Genomic DNA, 22,825 nt, shown 5'->3' on the forward strand with positions numbered 1-22,825 from the left:
ACTAAAGACACAAATAACTTGTAGTCTATTGGCCATTTTGGGTCAATTCCTAGCTCTTTTCAGCCCCCTGTAATAAAGCCCGCTTTAGCGCGCTTTTTCGCTTGTACTCAACTCAGCACAGCTCCTCGTGGTGTCCTGCAGAGTTCTACAAGCAGCAGAGAGCAAAAGAGTGACTTTTTCCTGATTTAAGTATTTTTTTCTGGCTTTTTGATTATTTACTGCTTAGCGACTGCATTTTCGCCTGTTTATACAGCTCTGCATTCTATTTAAACTGTTTTTGTGTTGATTTACTGTTTTGCACTTTTAAAAAAGTTATTTGTTGTTTAATTTTACCTGTAGGCTAACACACTCAAGTCGCTAGCCGTTTAAAAGCATTTATAGCATTTACTGTCTGTTTTCCTCTGTTTTCTGCAAAAAAAAAAAAAAAAAAAAATCTTGTTTTCCGCCTTACTGAACTAGAATAGTCCAGTCTTCAGAGTTTGCTGATCTCTGGGCTTTGGCTTGGTTCCTGTGCTATTCCATATCCTTATTTGGATAAAGGGAAACTTCTTTGCTCACCAGTGGGAGTGGGGAGCACTGAGCAGCCTATTTGTCCATAGAGCAGTGGTTCCAGCCAGAAACTTGTAGTCTATTGGCCATTTTGGGTCAATTCCTAGCTCTTTTCAACCCCTGCTATAAAGCCCACTTTAGCGCGCTTTTCCGTGATTTAGCGCTGAGTTGCCCATAGAGCACCATCGGGCAGCCGGTTAAACAAGGTTAAACTATTTCTGGCTCCGTAAAGTCTGCTTTTCAATTTTTCCCTTAGAACTTCTCTACTTGCAATCTAAACAGTCTATTCTCCATCTCAAAAGCTCAGCACTTGCTCCTAAAGCATTTTTATATAGGTAAAGTACTTGTATACTAAACAAAGTACTACATTAGCCTAGAATCCCCTTGAGTACCCATTTCCCTATAGGTCCCTTCTGACTCAGTTACACAGCAAACTTTTTCACTTTTTCTAGCATGTCAAGGGTCAGTTGCTAGCGTCCTCTCCTGTTCAGCTGGTAAATCTGGGCATCTTGAGGCAATGTTACAATTGCCTCATGTACACAGACAACCCACTCCTTCTCCCACAAAACACAAATACATGTGAGAGATGCAACTATATAGCCAAACTGGAGGCTGAGCTCTCTCAACTCAGGACTGGCAAGACCAGACAGGAGGAGAAGGAAACCACGCACACCACAAACCCAGTTTCACATAGAACTATCACAACTGCAAAACAAACACATAAACACACAAAGACATACTCGGAGGCATTGATCAACAATCTACCAAAACTAAAGAGGCCTCCAAAGCAGACACCCAAGCAACTGCCACCTCAAGACATAAGACATGCAACACATAGTTCTCAAAGTCAGTGTGCTAAACAGTCACAGCCCTTAAGGCCAAACACAATGCCAGACACACTTGTTATAGGTGACTCCATAGTCAGACACACTGACGTCCCACTCACCAGACTGAACAAGGAAAAGATCACAGTAAGCTGCCTGTCAGGCGCTAGAATCCGCCACATAACACAAGCACTCAGGTCACTCCACAGCAAGTACAAGTATGACTCAGTCATTGTCCATGCCGGTGTGAATGACCTGAGACGTACCTCCTTGGACTACATGAAAAGAGACATAGAGGAGCTCTCCGATTATGTAGCCCAGGCCGGTATGACCCTGACCCTGAGCAGTATCCTACCCTCACCAAGAATGATGCCACAATACAGAGACAAAATGATCAGCTTTAATAATTGGCTTAATTACTGGTGTCATTCTAAGGGGATCCAATGTCTGTCTGCCTGGGATGACATGCTTGACAAGCCACACTGCTTCGCAAGGGACGGCTTGCACCTGTCACCCCTGGGCTTCCGGATATTGGCAAAGGCTCTTGCCTCCCCATAGTGCCTTTTTTTAGGCAAGGCTCAAATGATAAACCTACCGCCCTAGAAAACAAAAATGGAGAAAAACTAAGGGTAATACTGCTCAATGCCAGAAGTCTAAACCTCAAGATGCACGCCTCGAAGCCCTCCTCAGTATGGAGAACATCGTGGTGTGTGCTGTGACTGAAACCTGGTTCAAGGCTCCTGAGAGCACCCCAGCACTATCAGGTTATACCTCATATCATGCGTTCCGGCCCCAAAATCCGGACCGAACCACAAAGGAGGGGAGTATCCATATTCATAAAGGATACCCACACCTCCAGGTTAGTGGCAACGCACGAAGCATCGGAGACCATCCAGGTGCAATTAACCATAGGTAAAACTGCCCTACAGTTTGTAACATGCTACAGACCACCTTCTCAAACTCAGGAAACCCACACAGCCTTCCTGAAGACACTGGAGAGTATGAATGTCTCTCCAAACACCATCATATTGGGTGACTTCAACTACCCAAACATAGACTGGGAACATTACTCAAGCCCCAACACCCTAGCCCAAAGGTTCCTTGAGTTCATAAACTCAAATGCTATGGAACAACTAGTCACCATTCCCACAAGAGGAGAAAATATACTAGACCTGATCATCACAAACATGGGGACAAAATGCTCCACACCGGAAGTATATCCCTCATTGGTGAGATCAGACCATAAATTAATCTCACTGGAGATCCACATCCCGCCCCACCCCAGCAAAAGACCACAGTGAAGAACTTCTCAAAAGCAAACTTCACACTTCTTAAGACTGGAGTGGTATCCTTCAAGGCCCCCGAGCCAGTGGAAACCACAACCCACGCTGCTGAAACCCTTACAAATGCCTTCTACGAGCACCTCCAGGAATGTATGGCTCAAGCAATCCCTAATAAAATCAAGACCCTTTCCACCAAAGGCAGGCGCCCGGTCCGGTGGACTCCAGCCATAAACAAACTCTACAACAAGAGGAGAAGGCTACTACATGACAGAGCAAAATCCCTAAAAGGGAAGGCATCTCTGATCAATACTAGCAAAAAACTACGATCACTCATAAAATCATCCAAGGCCAACTTTGAGAGAAAAATCGCTAATGACACAAAAGACAATCATAAAGCCTTCTTTAGCTATGTTAGAAACCTGGGTGGAAACTCCCAGATATGCTCAGAATTAGTCCAAAATGATAAAAATAAAATTCACTGAACCCACAGACATTGCCAACATACTGGCAGACAGGTTCAGTGCAAATCCCTAAAAGGAGAAATATCTATCCCACCAGAGTCTAGCCTCCCAAACATCTCAGATGCCCAGGTGAGAGCTGCTCTCTCTCTAAAGCAAAAAACACAGCATCAATGGGACCGGACGGTGTCCCCGGCTGTGTGCTACACGAACTCAATGAGGAACTAAACCCACACATAAGGCTGCTGTTTAATCTTAGCCTTACTACAGGATACGTACCCAAAGAATGGTGTACGGCAACTGTGGTCCCACTCTACAAAGGCGCTGCTTCTACGGACCCTGGAAATTACCACCCCATAAGCTTGATGAGCCTTGTCTGCAAAGCTATGGAGAGGATCATAATGGAACTCATAAATAAAGACATTGGGGACCTACAGACACTGGATCCTACCCAATTTGGCTTTGTCAACGGCAGATCCTGCCTCTTGAACTTGGTCGACTTTTTTGAAACAGTCACTAAGGCCATTGATGAGGGTAAGGCAGTTCACACAGCCTACCTTGACCTAGCAAAAGCGTTCGACACAATACCCCACTCGGGCATCATAGAAAAGCTCACCAGCTTAGATGTAAACCCATATGTCACAAGATGGGTTGCAAACTGGCTCAAGGACAGAACACACAGGGTTAGAGTTGCTGGTGCCATGTCAGACTCTAAGCCGGTCACGGCGGTGTCCCACAGGGCTCAGTCCTGGGCCCCTCTTGTTCGGCATTTATTTTTCTGAAGTGCAGGCAAACATAGGGGATTGTGGCTGACAAAATTTGCAGATGACTGCAAACTGGGCACCATAATTGACACTCCATCAGACACAGACATCCTCCAGAAAGGTCTCATAGAAATGGATAACTGGTGCCAGAGCCATGGCCTTAAGCTAAATGCCAAAAAATGTATAGTCATACCCTTTGGGAAAAACAAGGTAACCCCTAATTACCACATAGGTGGTAATCCATTAAACACGGAAGAAGTGATCAGGGACCTGGGGACCCAAGTTGACAGTAACCTCTCTTTTGACACTCATATTGCCAAAGTGGTTAGGAAGACCTTCTACATTGCCCACCTGATCATGAAGGGATTCACATCCAGATCAGGAGAGGTCATTGTACCCCTGTACTCTTCACTTATCAGACCAATGATTGAGTACAACGCCCCATTCGGAATGTACCTTACCCGACACCTGCAGCAGTTGGAAAGACCCCAAAAGTTCCTCACCAAAAGGATAAAGGGGCTCAAACATATGTCATACGATGCCCGACTGAAGAAACTCCAGCTCTATTCAGTCGCATACCGTCTGCTCAGAGGTGATCTGTGCCTGACATACAAGGCCATGTCCAACCCGGAATTAATGGACATGCTCCACCTCAAAAATCCAAATCCACCAGAGCCACGAGAGCAAGAGACTTAAACCTCAACACGGATATAAATAGGACGTGCTGGAGGGACAGATTCATCACCCAGAGACTCCCTACACTATGGAACAGAATCCCAGTCCATGTGAGGCAGAGCCCCTCACTGACTCTGTTCAAGAGAAATCTTGACGAGTGGATGGGAGATCATAGGTTTACCCCGGGAATCATCTCTGTATCACTGCTGGACAGAGGCACAGCAAACTAATGGGTATAGTATTCTCATCCTAAGGGGTGGTGAAAGCCACACACACTCTGGCTAGGCTTATAAATGCCCTAGGGAAGATAGCCTAGTATGAACCTATGAACCTATGAACGCTCTTGCCAAGCATATTACACACAATCCCACACACGTATTCAAATTTATGGTTTTACAACAGAGACGTATTGACATCCGAGGAGGCCCTTGGCATTTAAAATTAGAGCTAGATGAACTTAGATGGCAAATTATTACCAACGCTCATATGTTTCCAGGGCTAAATGAATTTTTGTCAATCAAGTGTGTATTAAAGTTATTATCACTTAATAGATAATTATTTTTTAGTATTATAGCTATGTTTTCCAATTTTACTTAATATCATTATTGAGTTTACATTTGACCCACATATTATAGTTGCTAAATTTGTGATGTTTTATTATTTATGTTTTATTTATGGTTCATTATTAATAGTGCACTTAAAGTACTTAAGGTATGCAAAGTAATTAGATTTTAATGAAATTTAATAATTTATATTTAATATTTGGACATATGCAAATGTACATTTATTTAATTCTCAAGAAAATTTCTATCTACCATTGTATTACATACACATTACAAAAAATTCTTATTCAATATTTTTCACTTTCTGAGAGAAAGACACTTTTATACCTTTTGGATTTTATAGGTCTTAATATATATGTATATATTATGTTTTAAGAATTAGTATAAGGAAATTCATTGGGATGTTTCTTTAAACATTAATTGATTATTTAATGAACATTAATTACTGGTTTGTATATTAAGGCTGAGTGCCTTTGGATCACTGTTTGTCTGATGAAGGCTCGGTAATACTGAGCCGAAAGCGCTTACGAATAAATAGTGTTTTACCTGCTTCCTGCTCTCATCGTTTCTAGTTAAACCAGTTTGTGTTTAACAGTTTTTTTGGGCTTGGAATTTTAACTCTTTCTAATAACTACAGCTCCACTCCTACTCCTGTCCTTCCTACATTAAATAACACCACCTTTTCCTTGCAACCCGTCTCAAGTAACCGGATAAAAAAACTGCTCAAGAACTAAAACCCACGACCATAGCAGCTGACAACCTACCTGCTGACTATCTTACGAGTCGTTGCCAATGCAATCGCCTACCTTGTATCCATCCTTACTAACAGATCCATCTCAGAACACCAAGTCCTTGCTATATGAAAAACTGCCCATATTATCCCATTATATAAAGAAGGAAAAATCAACAGAACTGTCTAATTATCGGCTAATCACTATACTATCACCCCTGTCTAAAATTCTTGAAAGATATATACACACACAAATCATGGAGTACCTGCTAACTAACAAACTACTATCAAATAAACTCAACATGGATTTCGTCCCTTTCACAGCACTACGTCTACTTTAATGACCTTCACTAATACTGTTAATCTTCACAGGAATAATGACAAATTCGTATCCTCTATATTTCTCGACCTTTCAAAAGCATTTGATAGTCTCACATAAAAAACTGATTAATGTACTAACTGGCCTGAATCTAAGCATTTCTCGACCTTTCAGAAGCGCTTGATATGGTCTCACATAACAAACTGATTAATGTTCTAAATGGCCTGAATCTAAGCATTTCTCGACCTTTCAGAAGCATTTGATATGGTCTCATATAACAAACTGATTAATGTATTAACTGGCCTGAATCTAAGCATTTCCCGACCTTTCAGAAGCGTTTGATATGGTGTCACATAAACTGATTAATGTACTAACTGGCCTGAATCTAAGCATTTCTTGACCTTTCAGAAGCATTTGATATGGCCTCACATAAACCGATTAATGTACTAACTGGCCTGAATCTAAGCATTTCTCGGACTTTCAGAAGCGTTTGATATGGTCTCACATAACAAAACTGATTAATGTACTAACTGGCCTGAGACTAAGCATTTCTCGGCCTTTCAGAAGCATTTGATATGGTGTCACAAACTGATTAATGTACTAACTGGCCTGAATCTAAGCCAGACGACTCTTACATGGTTCCATGACTACCTAACTGGCCACGAACAAGCTGTAGAATGGCAGCAAAACCTCTCTCCTCTTCTACCTGTTACCATAGGAGTTCCTCAAGGATCTATCCTGGGACCCCTACTTTTCTCACTGTTTACTAACAACCTCCACACCTCAACATTGCATGCCTCTGTTATTCAGTATGCAGATGGGTCCACACAAACGTCTGCTGCACAATCTCTACAACCAATAATACAAGACTCTTTCTCAAAAGGTGAAGCATAGCTAACACTCTCAACTAATTTTGAACACTAATAACTCTAAACTCATGCTTTTTCAACCTACAAGACACACTACACGCCCCTCTACTCATTCAACATCTTGTCCTTGAACAACACCAGCATTTCGCCCGTAACCCATACTAAGCTATTGGGAGTAGTAATCGATTGTAGCTTCAGATTTGATGTTCATATTGCACTGACTATAAAGTTCATGTTTGTTCTTGTTCATATTATTCTTTTTTTTATGCTCACAAATTTCTCAATTTGTTTAACTAAAATCTACTAAAAACTTTTTCAAAAAAAAAAAAAGAAGAAAGTGCACAAGAAGCTGGGCGCTCTACAGAAATGAACCGCGTCTTACTAATAACACCAAAGCAACTATTGCTCGAACACATCTAATTTCAACTCTCCTCTATGCCTCACCAATTCTCACCAACCTAAAGAAATCAAATTTAGCAAAATCAGAATCATGTTTTAACAAAAACTGCCAGGCTTGCCACATTCGCACCTTTCAGGTCACATCACTGCTTAGCACTCAAGCAACTTAACTGGTTAGAATTACCACGTATCCTACTCTGTAACAAACTCACTAGGGCCAGAACCACAGAATTACCACGTATCCTACTCTGTAACAAACTCACTAGGGCCAGAACCAGAGAATTACCACGTATCCTACTCTGTAACAAACTCACTAGGGCCAGAACCACAGAACTACCACGTATCCTACTTTGTAACAAACTCACTAGGGCCAGAACCACAGAATTACCACGTATCCTACTCTGTAACAAACTCACTAGGGCCAGAACCAGAGAATTACCACATATCCTACTCTGTAACAAACTCACTAGGGCCCAGAACCAGAGAATTACCACGTATCCTACTCTGTAACAAACTCACTAGGGCCAGAACCACAGAATTACCACGCATCCTACTCTGTAACAAACTCACTAGGGCCAGAACCAGAGAATTACCACGTATCCTACTCTGTAACAAACTCACTAGGGCCCAGAACCAGAGAATTACCACATATCCTACTCTGTAACAAACCCACGTATCCTACTCTGTAACAAACTCACTAGGGCCAGAACCACAGAATTACCATGCATCCTACTCTGTAACAAACTCACTAGGGCCAGAACCAGAGAATTGCCACGTATCCTACTCTGTAACAAACTCACTAGGGCCCAGAACCAGAGAATTACCACGTATCCTACTCTGTAACAAACTCACTAGGGCCCAGAACCAGAGAATTACCACGTATCCTACTCTGTAACAAACTCACTAGGGCCCAGAACCAGAGAATTACCACGTATCCTACTCTGTAACAAACTCACTAGGACCCAGAACCAGAGAATTACCACGTATCCTACTCTGTAACAAACTCACTAGGGCCCAGAACCAGAGAATTACCACGTATAATACTCTAACAAACTCACTAGGGCCCAGAACCAGAGAAACCCCCTTCACTCCAAAATCACCTACTCAAGTAACTGTATCCTATGCTCCAGTAAAAAATCTTTATTGAAAGTAACTAAAGCCAGCAATGCAGCAGGTGACTGTCTCTTCTCAAACTATACAGCTAAAATCTGGAACACACTCCCTCCAGATATAACAACTACTACTAACCTTTTCCACTTAAAAAAATACTTAAAATCTACCTAAAACATGGCTATGGCTCATGCACTACTCCTGGTTAGGCCTTCATTTCTTATTCAGCATTCACAAAACCTTTTTTTTCTATCTCTGATTCTAAGGTACAAACACTGAAAGGACATACCCTTAATCTATTACTTATGTGTATTGATATGCCATCTATTGATCTTTAACTCGTAAACATGTTAACTGTCTCTTGCTTTGACACTGCAAATAGGCTTACTATACTGAATGTATAAGCTTCTCTGCAATATGTGGACTACCTGTATACATTGTTTGCGTACATGAAATATTTTACTCTATGACAATTGTGTAAATGTGTACATTTTTGCTATTACTTGTATATGTAAATGTGGACATTTGTTTGCTTTATGTTGAGCTTTTCTCCCTGGGACTCCACTGAAAAAGGACTTGTGTCCAGTTGGACTTTCACGGTAAACAAATGTAAAATAAATACATAATAAAATAAATAAATAAAACATGAATCTAGCGAAAGACCTGTGATGGGGGGGGGTCTCAGATGCTACATCAGACTCTGCTACTTCCACTTCACCCTGCACATCACTCACAAATATCTAAAATGAACAGTTTTATTTTAGAGTGTACCTACCTTCACAGCCATCTTGGGAGACTTCAGCAAACGGGTTGTCACAGCGATCACACTGTCGTCCAATCACACCTGGCTTACACTGGCATTGCCCAGTCTCAGTGTCACATGTCCGAGATGCAGATCCCTTTGGATAGCAGTCACATGGATAACAGGTGTCACTCTCTTGGGGACGATAATGATTTTCCTTCAGTATAAAAAAAGAACATTTATGAAGCAACATGGCTCAGGGGGCGAGAATAATGTTTGTTTGTAAGACAAATATGGAATGTGAATATATTTATGCGTGCAAGCGACAAATCAAACAACCAGCCAATGCATACACTGATTCACAAATAAACATGGTCTCCAAACCAAAATAAACCACTTTACAGGCCAAAAGAGAGGTTATAATCTCTGCAATGGCATCTACCATCAACCTGCAACATATCCCCAGCATGGTGGCACAAACGTACCTCTTAGCACAAGAAATCTCAGCAAATGCAAAATAAAGTGGAGATACAGGCCCAAAAAAGGTCAGATTTAAAATTTTCTTCTTACAAACTTAGTAAGTTGCTAGAATAACATGTTTTGCACTACCAAGCATTTTCTGGAGGATATGAACTCTGAAACTGAAATGTCTGTCATTATGTAATGACGTCATTCCTTAATAACGTGCCAGACAATCACAAACGTAATGAGGAACAGACCAAAAATGTGAGAGAAAAATCTGGATAGTTAAGAGGTATGCACCCAAATGAAACCTAAGAATATGCTTTTACCCATTTGCTATGGGAGTGGAGCTGTGGCGGAAGAGTCAGTGATTGAGAGCACCCCTCTCAGTGCCATAGTTGGCTGCCATAAGGAGTTACTGTTACATGCACAAGCTGATTCATTCCTGTTTAGGAGTTAGTGTTACATGCACAAGCTGATTCATTCCTGTTTAGGAGTTATGGTTACATGCACAAGCTGATTCATTCCTGTTTAGGAGTTACTGTTACATGCACATGCTCATTCATTCCTGTTTAGGAGTTATGGTTACATGCACATGCTGATTCATTCCTGTTTAGGAGTTATGGTTACATGCACATGCTGATTCATTCCTGTTTAGGAGTTACATTTACATGCACATGCTGATTCATTCCTGTTTAGGAGTTATGGTTACATGCACATGCTGATTCATTCCTGTTTAGGAGTTACAGTTACATGCACAAGCTCATTCATTCCTGTTTAGGAGTTATGGTTACATGCACATGCTGATTCATTCCTGTTTAGGAGTTAGTGTTACATGCACATGCTGATTCATTCCTGTTTAGGAGTTAGTGTTACATGCACAAGCTCATTCATTCCTGTTTAGGAGTTATGGTTACATGCACATGCTGATTCATTCCTGTTTAGGAGTTATGGTTACATGCACATGCTGATTCATTCCTGTTTAGGAGTTACAGTTACATGCACATGCTGATTCATTCCTGTTTAGGAGTTACGGTTACATGCACATGCTGATTCATTCCTGTTTAGGAGTTACAGTTACATGCACATGCTGATTCATTCCTGTTTAGGAGTTATGGTTACATGCACATGTTCTCCAGTCTTGCTCAGGAGTTACTGTTACATGCACAAGTTCATTCATTCTTGCTTAGCAGTTACAGTTACATGCTCATTCATTCCTGCTTAGGAGTTACAGTTACATGCACATGGTCATTTATTCTTGCTTAAAAGTAAGAAGTTATGGTTACAAGGAAATGTCATTAATTTCTGCTTAGGAGTTAAGGTTACATGCACATGGTCATTCATTCCTACCGAGTGCATCAATGAAAGTATGTCAGACAGCATCATCTGTCATTCCAGGTCATGAGATACCAGCTGTCACCTTGTCCAGAAAACTGACTACACACTCCACTATCATGTTTTAGTAACATGACAGACCATTGGCACAAACACTGTGTGTTACAATCTAACCAGTTCTCCAAATGTAGAGGTCCTCCTAATCTGTTAGCAGTTTTTTTGTTACATGAGTTCTCTTTGAAACATAAACACTCAATGTTAGAGACCAGGATACCCCTGGAGTAATTTAATATAGTCACTTGCATGTGACCTCTGACTAAAAACAATATGTAACCTACCAGAAAATCAAAAAGTGCTTACAATGTCTACATGATCACTCAAGACCTTCACAAAAAGCAAAACACAGGTTTTACCTACAGAATACTGTTTTAGTGAATTATGAAATAGAATAAGTAAAATTCAGTAAAACTACCTGATAAATAAATAAATATTTTAGGTTATGTTATTTTCTTGACATTTGTTAAGTGGGACAGTCCGACTGGGTCGAATAACCCGTTTTCAGCAGAGGCCCGGGGAGAAAAGCTCCACAATAAGACATTAGGTACATTTGTAAGACAGATTTCAATGTTTAAAGTATTAGTGTTAGAATTTACACAATATATTTAGGAACATATACAAGTAGATTACAATTTTAACATACACAGGTAGATTACAATTTTTATAACAATAGTGTTAAACATTTTACGCAATACAATCCAAGAATTAGGGTTGAAAATAATGAATCCTCCGTTAGTTAGAATTTTGCTTAAAATTTAACATAACTTATTAAAACAATAATAATGTATCCACAGTAGCTTACCAGAGGACAATAATAGTTGATGTAACTGGCATCATGTTAACATTAATTATAACGAGGGAGAAATTTCCATAGTAGATTTGGAAAAGTATAAATATAGAGGGGATTGAGAGACCGACATAAGAATGTGGACTAAGGTTAGGGAGAGGGGAGGAGGAATTCTTGGAGGGCTATGTAGGTATATGGGGGGAGAGGTTGAGGATAAAATGGCATTCAGAGTTAGAGGGGGTTATAGCCTGGAGTTGCACACGTCTAGAGCCATGACTTACGAAAGTGTTGTTTTAGAGAGGCTTTAAAGAGTGGCAGTCTTGGGTTGATCGGGGGGATTGAAGGGAGAGAATTCCATAGCTTGGAAACAGAGTACAAGCAGAGACACTGGCCTGCTCATTTAGAAAGTTTGGGGAATTTCTACCAGGTTTTTGTCTTCTGATCTGAGTAAACTGCTTCGTGTGTAATGTTTGACAAGCTTATTCAGGGCAGGACAGGCAGTGGGTTTGTTGATTACGTTATGTATAGTAGTTAGCTGGGTATAAGTCAGATGGTTGGAAAGTTCAAGCCAGTTTAGTTCCTGTAGTGGCCAGCAGTGGTGTATGTGGTATTTGGAGTTTGGTGCCAACTTAGCAACTTTGTTATAACATTGCTCCCTTTTTGTCTTGGTGGAGTTTTGTAGGTTGGTGTGTATACTGGAACCGTAAAATATAGTGGGAAGAAGAAAAGTTTTTGCTAGGGTAGTCCTGGTTGTTGTGGTAAAGAATGGCCTATTTCTGTAGAGCAGTGCCAATTGTTTGTGGGCTTTGTTTATGTTTTGCTGGATATGAAGGTCAAAGGTGAGTTTATTATCAATAATCACACCCAGTAAGTTTGTTTCTTGTTCTCTTTCAATGACAGTATTGTCAGCTGAGTGGATATTAAATTGGTCAGAGCTGAGGATGATATTTTTGGGGTGAAATACTGCAAGTCTGGTTGTTTTGGGATTCTGAAAACGTTATGGATCTCAGAGCCATGATTCAATAGCAGTGAATAATTTCTGATTATTGCTGAGCAGTTCTGGGAGAATGCGAGAGGTACAGATTATAGCGGAATCATCTGCATACTGAATCAGTGTTCTGGGGAGGAGGGTATGTAAATTTTTGGTGAATATAGTAAACACTAAAGGACCTAGGACTGAGCCTTGAGAGACTCCTGTTGGGTTGTGTAGAAAGGGGGAACATTGGTTAGACCATTTAACGGGCTTGCTTCCGATCCTGTAAGTAGCTTTGGAACCACTGAGCTGTAGTAGGGGAGCGACCTAGGTTTGACAGGGTATCTAGGGGAGTGACCTAGGTTTGACAGGGTATCAAAGAGTAGGGTCTATGTCAAATCTTCGAACACTGGGAATTGTCGAACGTCATATGGTCGAGACCATATGATCAACATTTCAAGTGTTCGAAGATTGACTTTTAACGGCGCTGTACGGTGCAGAATGGGAGAATTTCCCTTTTCTGCACTGACGTGCGGTCTCGGAGTTGGTATATTTAAGTAGGGGGGGTTGCGGGGGGTGGCGGGGAGTTTGCCCTCCTGCTCGCACTGTTAAGGTGTGTTTTTCTTTCTTTTTTTTTTATTATATATTCGAACTTCCAAATGTCGACCATATGGTATTCGACATTTTGGACGTTCGAATATATAACATAGACCCAAAGAGTATAGGATGCGAGACCATGTCAAAGGCTTTAGAGAGGTCCAGGAACAGTGAGGATAGCAGGTGTCCTTCATCTCTGGCTTTGTTTATGGTGTTTGTATTACTACATAGAAACGTGTCCACAGTGATGAAGAAACACTGAAGAGATTCTGTCTGGATAAGCTATTATTGAACTTCAAGGTTAATGCAAAAACACTGAGCCCAGCGTATACCCTCTCCTCTCCCCCCCACAGTGTAATTTGATTAATTTTGGCTGCAATGGGCCTATTAGCATCTATGTTCTGTTTCCAGGTAGACCTGTGGAGACATTTACACTAATGTAGAGCTGTAGGCTACTGTGACTACTATTACTAATGCCTGACATTTGTGGCTAGTGAAGTAACAGACTACATATTTCCATGAGAGAAATGTTAGCTACAGCTGCTGTTCTCCCACCCCAAACAGCATCCACACAGATGTCATTAGGGAGGCTGCATGCAGCAGCAGTAGCCGCAGGGAACACATGGACCCCTGACCCGTCATGCTGCTGCTGTGGAGGCACCTGCTGCCGACTCCCTCAACAAGCCAAGAAACAGTCTGCTCATCAGTCATTTTTCCTGTCCTGCCATGACTATCATGGGAATTATAACTCCTGGCAATGCTCAATATAACTTTTCCTGGAAAAACTAAATATAATGCACAATAAGTAACAGGAAAAGCAGAATTGTAATGCAGAACAGCAGGAGGAAAAAAATACAGAGATCCATCTGAAATTACAACCAAATGCCAAGTAGCCATTTCAGTTTTAGAGCAAGTCCCAATGGCAGGCAAACACACCTTGCATAGATACACAGACATATATTTTTGTCAAAATCTATGGTAGCTAAGGCCTGAAAACAAATACTTCTTTTCAGGTAACACTGAAAAAAATCCAGTCCTCAACAACTGATCAGTTCACTAGCTGCTATATGGTATAGACTCCACTTATATCAGTGACCTGTTAGCTGAACTTCTAAACACAGGTGAGGGGCAGGCTGTGGAATTCTCTTAGCAAGCCTACCACAAGTGTAAACCAGAGTATGTGCACACATGTGAAGAACCATAACAGAAAGCATGCTACACCACCTGTGTGCAGGTACTATCTGCTGCATATAGAAAAATGCCTGTCAACGAATTACCACAAAATTCTGTTAAACTTTAAATGCCACCTAACCAAAAAAGATGAAAAAGGGCATTAAGAGGCAAAGTGGTTGGTCACAGAATCAGTAATGTACAGTCAACAAAAACTGTTTAAACATGGATATTAATACAGAATATTACAACTGAGTGGTCAGACATCAAAGGCAAGGAGAAACTTAACTATGACTCTCTAGACCCAAAACAGGATTACTATTGCAAGTATAACCCCACTTATTGCGGTAATATGCAATTTATGATTAATCATAATCCATATTTAACTCCTACTAAACTGGCAAAATACAAGATCCTTTTGTCCACAGTCTGTCTCACATGTAAACATTAACAAGCCTGACATAAGCTCATTTTGTGGAACTCTGACTCTGCAAAAGGATTTTGCAATAAACTGTCACTTAAAATGATAAATAAACAAGACTTATTACAAGGCCATTATCTCAAGAAAGAAGTTTATCTACATCAGGGTTTATAATCCAGGCTTTAATAAGCTTAGAAAAGCATCATATTATCAGACACGATCTCCACAGATATACTATTTCATTTAAAGGCTGATCATTTTCTGGTAAAATAATAAATGCCATGATGACGTGTAACAGACTCTTTAAATACGCTCAGAAAAAATGGGATCAAATCAGAAATAATTTCTTGTTAGAGCCCAACAAACATCAATCTTAGTGCTGAAGTTCAAACTATTAACATTTATTACTAAACTGTTAATGAAGGGTATTTAAGATGCAACTGCTTTGTAACTGTGTACCCTATTTCTGGTAAGGTTCTTTTCCTCCTGATTTTGCAGAATTTTTATTATAATTTCTAATGTGTTTTAATGTAAAAAATGCTGCTGTTGAGAAGGCACAGTATTACAAACAGTCAATAACAGCATTAACGTCAGGTGTTTTGCATACTTCTTTAAAAAGAACTAATCCAACCTCTAAACTAAAATTACACTTTAATTGTTTGTATTTTTGTAGAAATGCACAGAATTTCATTTTTAACTCATTTGGGAATGTGACAAAAGGACGTACTGCCAGCCCAGCTAATTGGAATTTTGTAAATAATTACACGTCATTTGTGAATATCAAACTAATTTATACAAGATACTGATGTTACAAATGTATTATAACTGTATGTCATATAAGATGCTTGCGTTACAAATGTATTAGAACTATATGTTATCTGTATATCAAACTGTTCTGTACAGATGTTTGAGCTGAAAAGGTATTTGTAAAGTGCTGTGTTTAAAATGGATCTACAGTGTGCCCTGCTGGAAGAGAACAGAAATGTAGATGCACTAATAGAAACTGTTCATAGGTAGGTACTAGGCTATCTGCTCGAAGGCATTTATAAGCCTAGCCAGAATGTGTTGGCTTTTGTCACCTCCTTAGATTAGTTCCCTGTGCCTCTGTCCAACAGAGCCATTGAAGTGATCCCTGGGGTAAACTTTCCGTTTCCCATCTATTTGTTAAGGTTTCTCTTGAAGAGGGTTAGCGAAGAGCTCTGCCTAATGTAGACTGGAATCTTGTTCCAGAGCATGGGAAGTCTCTGGGACAGGAATCTATCCCTCCAGCACGTCCTATTTATTGTTGTGGTGAGGTTTAGATCCCTGGAGCATGTGGCTCGAGGGGATATGGTTTTCTTTAGGTGGCGCATGTCCATCAATTCTGGGTTGGACATGGCCTTGTATGTCAGACAGAGATCACCTCTGAGTAGGTGATATGCAACAGAGTACAGCTGGAGTTTCTTCAGTCGAGCTGCATAGGGCATCTTCTTGAGGCCAGTGATCCTCTTGGTGAGGAACTTCTGTGGTCTTTCCAGTTGTTGCAAATGTCTTCAAAGGTACATCCCAAATGGGGCATTGTACTCTATGATGGGTCTGATGAGTGATGCGTAGAGGGGCCCAATGACCACTTTCGATCTAGATGCAAACCCTTTTGTGATTAGGTGGGGCAAATAGAAGGATTTTCTAACCACTTTGGCAATGTGATTATCAAAGGAGAGTTTACTATCTACTTGGGTCCCCAGATCCCTTATTACGTCTTCCGTATTTAGGGGGCTACCACCTATGTGGTAGTTTGTGGGTACTTTGTTTTTTCCAAAGGGGATGACTACGCACTTTTTGGCATTTATCTTGAGGCCATGGTTTTGACACCAGGTATCTGTCTCAGTGAGACCCTTTTAGAGGATGTCTGTGTCAGCCGGAGAGTCAATTATAGCCCCTAGTTTGCAGTCGTCTCTGAACTTGGTCAGCCATAGTCCTCTTGTGCTTGTCTGTACCTCTGAGAAGTATATGCCGAACAGGAGGGGTCCTAGGACTGAGCCCTGGGGAATGCCACTTGTAATCTGTTTAGAGTCAGACCTAGCTCCTGCAACTCTTACCATGTGTGTTCTGTCCGTGAGCCAGTTGGCAACCCATGTCATGATGTAGGGGTTTATGTTCAGGCTGGTGAGCTTGTCTATAATACCTGAGTGGGGAATGGTGTCGAAGGCCTTTGCGAGGTCCAGGTAGGCTGTGTGGACCACCTTTCCCTCATCTATAGCCTTGGTAACTGTCTCAAGGAAGTCCACCAGGTTTAGGAGGCATGATCTGCTCTTGACAAAGCCAAACTGGGTAGGGTCCAGTGTTTGGAGGTTTCCAATGTCTCTGTTAATGACAGCCATGATGATGCACTCCATAGCTTTGTAGACCAAGCTAGTCAGGCTTATAGGGTGATAGTTCCCGGGGTCCGTTGTGGCTCCAACTTTGTGGAGTGGAATAACCGGTGCTGTGCACCACTCTGTGGGCACACAGTCAGTGGAGAGGTTGAGTTTAAACAGTGTGTTTAGGTGAGGGGTTAGTTCATCTTTGAGCTCGTGTAGGACGCAGCCTGGGACACTGTCCGGTCCCATTGATGCTGTGTTTTTGGCTTTGGAGAGGGCTGTTTTAACCTGAGTGTCTGTGATTTCAAGGGCACTATATTCTTCTGGTATAGTTATGGGCCCTTTTTGGGGTGAGAGGGGGGTGATGTTTGCACTGAACCTGTCTGCCAGGATGTTGGCTATATCAGTCGGTTCAGTGTATTTTGTGCCATTCTGCACTAACTCCAAGCAGATCTGAGAATTGCCACTTAGATTCTTGACATAGCTAAAGAATGCCTTGTGGTTATCTTTGGAGTCCATGGCAATTTTTCTTTCGAAGCTAGCCTTGGATGACTTTATGAGGGAACGTAGGTTCTTGCTGATACTGATCAGGGATGTCTTCCCTTCTTGGGATTTTACTCTTTTCTGTACTAGTTTCCTCCTTCTGTTGTATAGCTTGTTATGGCAGGGGTCCACCAGACTGGTTTCCTTTGCTTGGAGGAGTGAGTCTTGGTTTTGTATGGGATAGCACGATCCATGCATTCTTGTAGGTGCCCATAGAGTGCATTAGTAAAGGATTTTGCAGCTTGGACAGCATTATCCTTTAGCATGGGGGCTTTGAAACTTTCCACCTCGGTCTTCAGTAATGTGAAGTTTGCTTTTGAAAGGTTTTTCACTGTGGTTTCTTTGACCGGGGGTGGTGGCGGAATATGGATATCCAGAGTGATTAGTTTATGGTCACATCTAACCAGCGAGGGTTTGACCTCCAGTGTGGAACACCGGTTGCCCATGTTGGTGATGACCAGGTCCAATATGTTGTCACCTCGGGTGGGGGTGTTGACCAGTTGATCCAGGGCGTTTGAATTTATAAATTCTAGGAAATGTTGGGCAAGAGAGTTCGTACTTGAGTAGTTCTCCCAGTTAATGTTTGGGTAATTGAAATCACCCAATATCATGGTGTTTGGTAGGACCTTTATGTTTCCCAGTGTTTCCAGGAATGCAGAGTGGGGGTCCTGGGACATGGTGAGTGATCTGCAGCAAAAACAGTATCAGCAGTCTATCTATATACTGTGGGAGAACCTAGAACCCACAGCCTTCGGCATCAGAAGTATGTATGCTACCTGTTGTGCTACTAACAATGCTTTTTAAATGTATATGTTAACAGAGGAACCTCAGAGGGTTAACCTCAGTCCAGCAAACTTTAGAAAAAAAATATTTGAAATTAAATTACTTTATAGGCTATCTGACAGATTTCAATGCAGCTCGAGACACAAAGTCTGTACTAGGAGGCTTTCTGTGTTGTCTTCAGGGTGAACTAATTGCTACTTTGGAAGCATGAAGGAATGAAACTGTTTTATGACTTCCAGCATATGCCAAAGATCTGAGTAAAATTCCTTGTATGAGTATTTTAACAGGTAGATGGTAAATACTGGGGTTTGCATGAGTACTACAAGTCAGACGACCAGAAATAATCGCATTCTGCAAGCTATCCCAGCAGTAATACTTTAGATATTACTTTGAGAAGTCTCCTAGTGAGACAGAGCAATCTGCATTTTGTCTTGGACCTGGCAACAAGAACCATTCACCACATTATCTGCCTTACTATAGTGAAGTTAGTTTCTCGGGTACAGTATAATTCTTCGAAGATTCAGTCAGGAATGTAGTGAAGGTTACTTTACATGTTTTTCTTTACTTGTGTGAACCTGTGCTGCAATATTATTTTAAATATTTCTTGTGATTTTGAACTCTGATGTCATTATGAATATATATTTAGTACTGTCTTGTTCTTTTATTATTAAATATATTTAAACTTTTCATTGTGGCTGATCTGTGTAGAGATATTTAAGTTTTGAGAGTACTAGCATATTTATTTGGTGACACTTTGTGGGCCACTCCTAATAGCCTTTCTCAATAGGTTCATAGGTTTATAGGTAGGCACTAGGCTATCTGCCCGAGGGCATTTATAAGCCTAGCCAGAGTGTGTCGGCTTTCACCGCCCCATTGATTAATTAACTGATCCTCTGTCAAGCAGAGCCATTGAAGTGATCACAGGGGTGTATTTTCTGTTACCCATCTACTCATCAAGGTTTCTCTTGAACAGCATTAGTGAGGGCTCTGTCTAATGTAGTTTGGAATTTTGTTCCAAAGCATGGGGGAGTCTCTGTGACAGGAATCTATCCCTCCAGCATGTTCTATTTATTGCTGTGGTGAGGTTTAGCTCACTAGAGCGCGTGGCTTGGATTTCTTTAGGTGGAGCATATCCATCAATTCTGAGTTGGACATGGCTTTGTAATTCAGGCAGAGATCACCTCTGAGTAATTGATATGCCACTGAGTACAGCCAGAGTTTTTTCAGTTGGGATGCATAGAACATATGTTTGAGGCCAGTAATCCTCTTGGTGAGGTACTTTTGTGGTCTTTCCAGCTGTTGGAAGTGTCTTGTGAGGTACATCCCAAATGGGGCATTGTACTCTATGATGGGTCTGATGAGTGACGAGTAGAGGGGCACTATAACCTCTTTATTTCTAGATGCGAACCCTTTAGTAATTAGATGGGCCACATAGGAGGATTTCCTAACTACTTTGGCAATATGATTGACAAAGGAGAGATTACTATCTACCTGGTTCCTCAGATCTTTTATTACCTCTTCTGTATTAAGGGGGCTGCCACCTATGTGGTAATTCATGGGTGTTTTGTTTTTTCCCACTGGATGACTATGCATTTTTTGGCATTTACCTTGAGGCCATGACTTTGATACCAGGTGTCCGTCTCATTAAGGCCCTTTTGGAGGATGTCCGTGTAAGCCGGAGAATCAATTATGGCTCCCAGTTTGCAGTCATCGGCAAACATGGTTAGCCATAGTTCTCCTGTGTTTGCCTGTACTTCTGAGAAGTATATGCCAAACAATAAGGGTCCCAGGACCAAGCCTTGTGGGACACCACTTGTGAGTGGTTTAGAGTCGGACCTGGAGCCTGCTATTCGTACCGTGTGAGTTCTGTCTGTAAGCCAATTGGCAACCCATCTCGTGATGTAGGGGTTTATGTTCAGGCTGGTGAGTTTTTCTGTAATACCTGAGTGTCGAAAGCCTTGGTAAGGTCAAGGTAGGCTGTGTGAACCACCTTTCCCTCATCTATGGCCATGGTGATTGTCTCAAAGAAGTCAACTAGGTTTAGTAGGCATGATCTGCCATTAACAAAGCTGAACTGGGTCAGGTCAAGTGTTTGGAGGTTCCCAATGTCTTTTGTTAATGAGTTCCATGATGATGCACTCCATAGCCTTGCTCACCAGGCTAGTCAGGCTTATGGGGCGACAGTTACCAGGGTCAGTTGTGGCCCCTCCTTTGTGGAGTGGAATAACCATTGCTGTGTGCCATTCTATGGGCACGTAGCCTGTGGAGAGGCTGAAGTTGAACAGCGTGTTTAGGTGGGAGGATAGTTTGTTCTGTAGTTCGTGGAAGACGCAGCCTGGGACACCATCTGGCCCCATTGACGCTGTGTTTTTGGCTTTTGAAACGGCTGTTTTCACCAGTGAGTCTGTGATTTCCGGGGCACTACACTTTTCCAGTATTGTTGTGAGCCCTTTTGGGGGTTGAGGGGGGTGAAGTTTGTACTGAATCTATCTGCCAGGATGTTGGCAATATCAGTAGGTTCAGTATATTTTGTGCTATTTTGCACTAGCTCAATGCATATCTGTGAGTTGCCACTTAGATTCTTAACATAGCTAAAGATGGCTTTGTAGTTATCTTTTAAATCCTTGGCTATTTTTCTTTTAAAGTTAGCCTTGGATGATTTTATGAGGGACCTTAGTTTCTTACTGATACTGATCAGAGATGTCTTTCCTTCTTGGGATTTGCTTTTTTTCTTTACTAGTTTCCTCCTTCTATTGTATAGCCTGTTTATGGCAGGGGTCCACCAGACTGGTTTCCTTCTCTTAGAGGAGTGAGTCTTGGTTTTGCTAGGGATGGCATGATCCATGCATATTTGTAGGTGCTCATAGAGTGCATTTGTAAAAGTTTCTGCATCTTGGGCAGCGTTACCTTTTAGCGTGGGGGCTGTGAAACTTACCATCTCTTTCTTAAGTAAGGTGAAGTTTGCTTTAGAAAAGTTTTTTACTGCGGTTTCCTTAGTTGGGGATGGTGGTGGGGTGTGGACATCCAGAGTGATTAGTTTATGGTCTGATCTAACCAGTGACGGGTTGACCTCCGGTGTGGAACACCTGCTGCCCATGTTAGTGATGACCAGGTCCAATATGTTTTCACCTCTGGTAGGGGAGTTTACCAACTGATATAGGGCATCTGAGTTGATGAATTCCAGGAAGCGCTGGGCCTGGGAATTTGTCCTCGAGTAGTTTTCCCAGTTAACGGTAGGGTAATTGAAATCACCCAATATCAGGGTGTTCGTTAGGAACTTCATATTTTCCAGTGTCTCCAGAAAGACGAAGTGGTGGTCCTGGGTCATGGAGGGTGATCTGTAGCAGGCCATAATTTGCATTGCAGATTTGCCCGATGTTAGTTGCACATGGATGATCTCAGAGGTATCACGCTGCACCACTAACCTGGAGGTGCAGGTGTCCTTGATGAATATGGATACACCCCCCCTCCTTTTGTGTTTTGGTCCATGTTCTGTGGCTGAAACGTGTGGTATGAGTTGTAGTCTGGTAGCGCTGGGGTGCTCTCTGGAGCCTTGAACCAGGTTTCAGTTACTGCACAGATGTCGACGTTCTCCATACTGAGGAGTGCTTCAAGCGCATGCATTTTGAGATTTAAACTCCTGGCGTTGCACAGCATAACCCTCAGTTTTTTGTTAATTGTGCTGTTTACAGAGGTGGGTTTGACTAAAAAAGGCACTATGAGGGCAGCAGGAGCCTTGGCCAGTACTCGAAAGCCTAGGGGTGACAGGTGCAAGCCGTTTCTTGCGAAGCAACGCGGCTTGTCGAGTATGTCGTCCCAGACTGACAGACACTGGATCCCTTTGAATGACACCAGAAGCTTAGCCAATTGTTGAAATTGATCATTTTTTCTTTACATTGAGGTATCATTCTTGGTGAGGGCAGGATGCTACTCAGGGTCAGCGTCATACCTGCCTGTACTACATGATCAGAGAGCTCCTCCATGGCTCTTTTCATGTAGTTCACAGAGGTACGGCTCAGGTCATTCACACCAACATGGACAATGACAGAGTCATATTTGTACTTGTTCTGGAG

At 41.7% G+C, this 22,825-nt stretch overlaps 1 protein-coding gene across 2 annotated transcripts in view; it reads right to left on the reverse strand.

Annotated features, from left to right (window-relative positions):
* The window catches only part of CELSR2 (cadherin EGF LAG seven-pass G-type receptor 2), a 1,401,203-nt gene that overhangs the window by 418,193 nt on the left and 960,185 nt on the right, over positions 1–22,825 (reverse strand). For both annotated transcript variants that reach the window (XM_044076472.1, XM_044076471.1), the window contains exon 15: positions 9,319–9,502. In XM_044076472.1, coding sequence (XP_043932407.1) covers positions 9,319–9,502 — 184 coding nt within the window. The remainder of the gene's footprint in view (positions 1–9,318; positions 9,503–22,825) is intronic.

The sequence above is a fragment of the Protopterus annectens genome, chromosome 7.part0, assembly GCF_019279795.1.
Source record: "Protopterus annectens isolate FY-2018-M chromosome 7.part0, PAN1.0, whole genome shotgun sequence".
In the NCBI taxonomy this organism is placed as follows: domain Eukaryota; kingdom Metazoa; phylum Chordata; order Ceratodontiformes; family Protopteridae; genus Protopterus; species Protopterus annectens.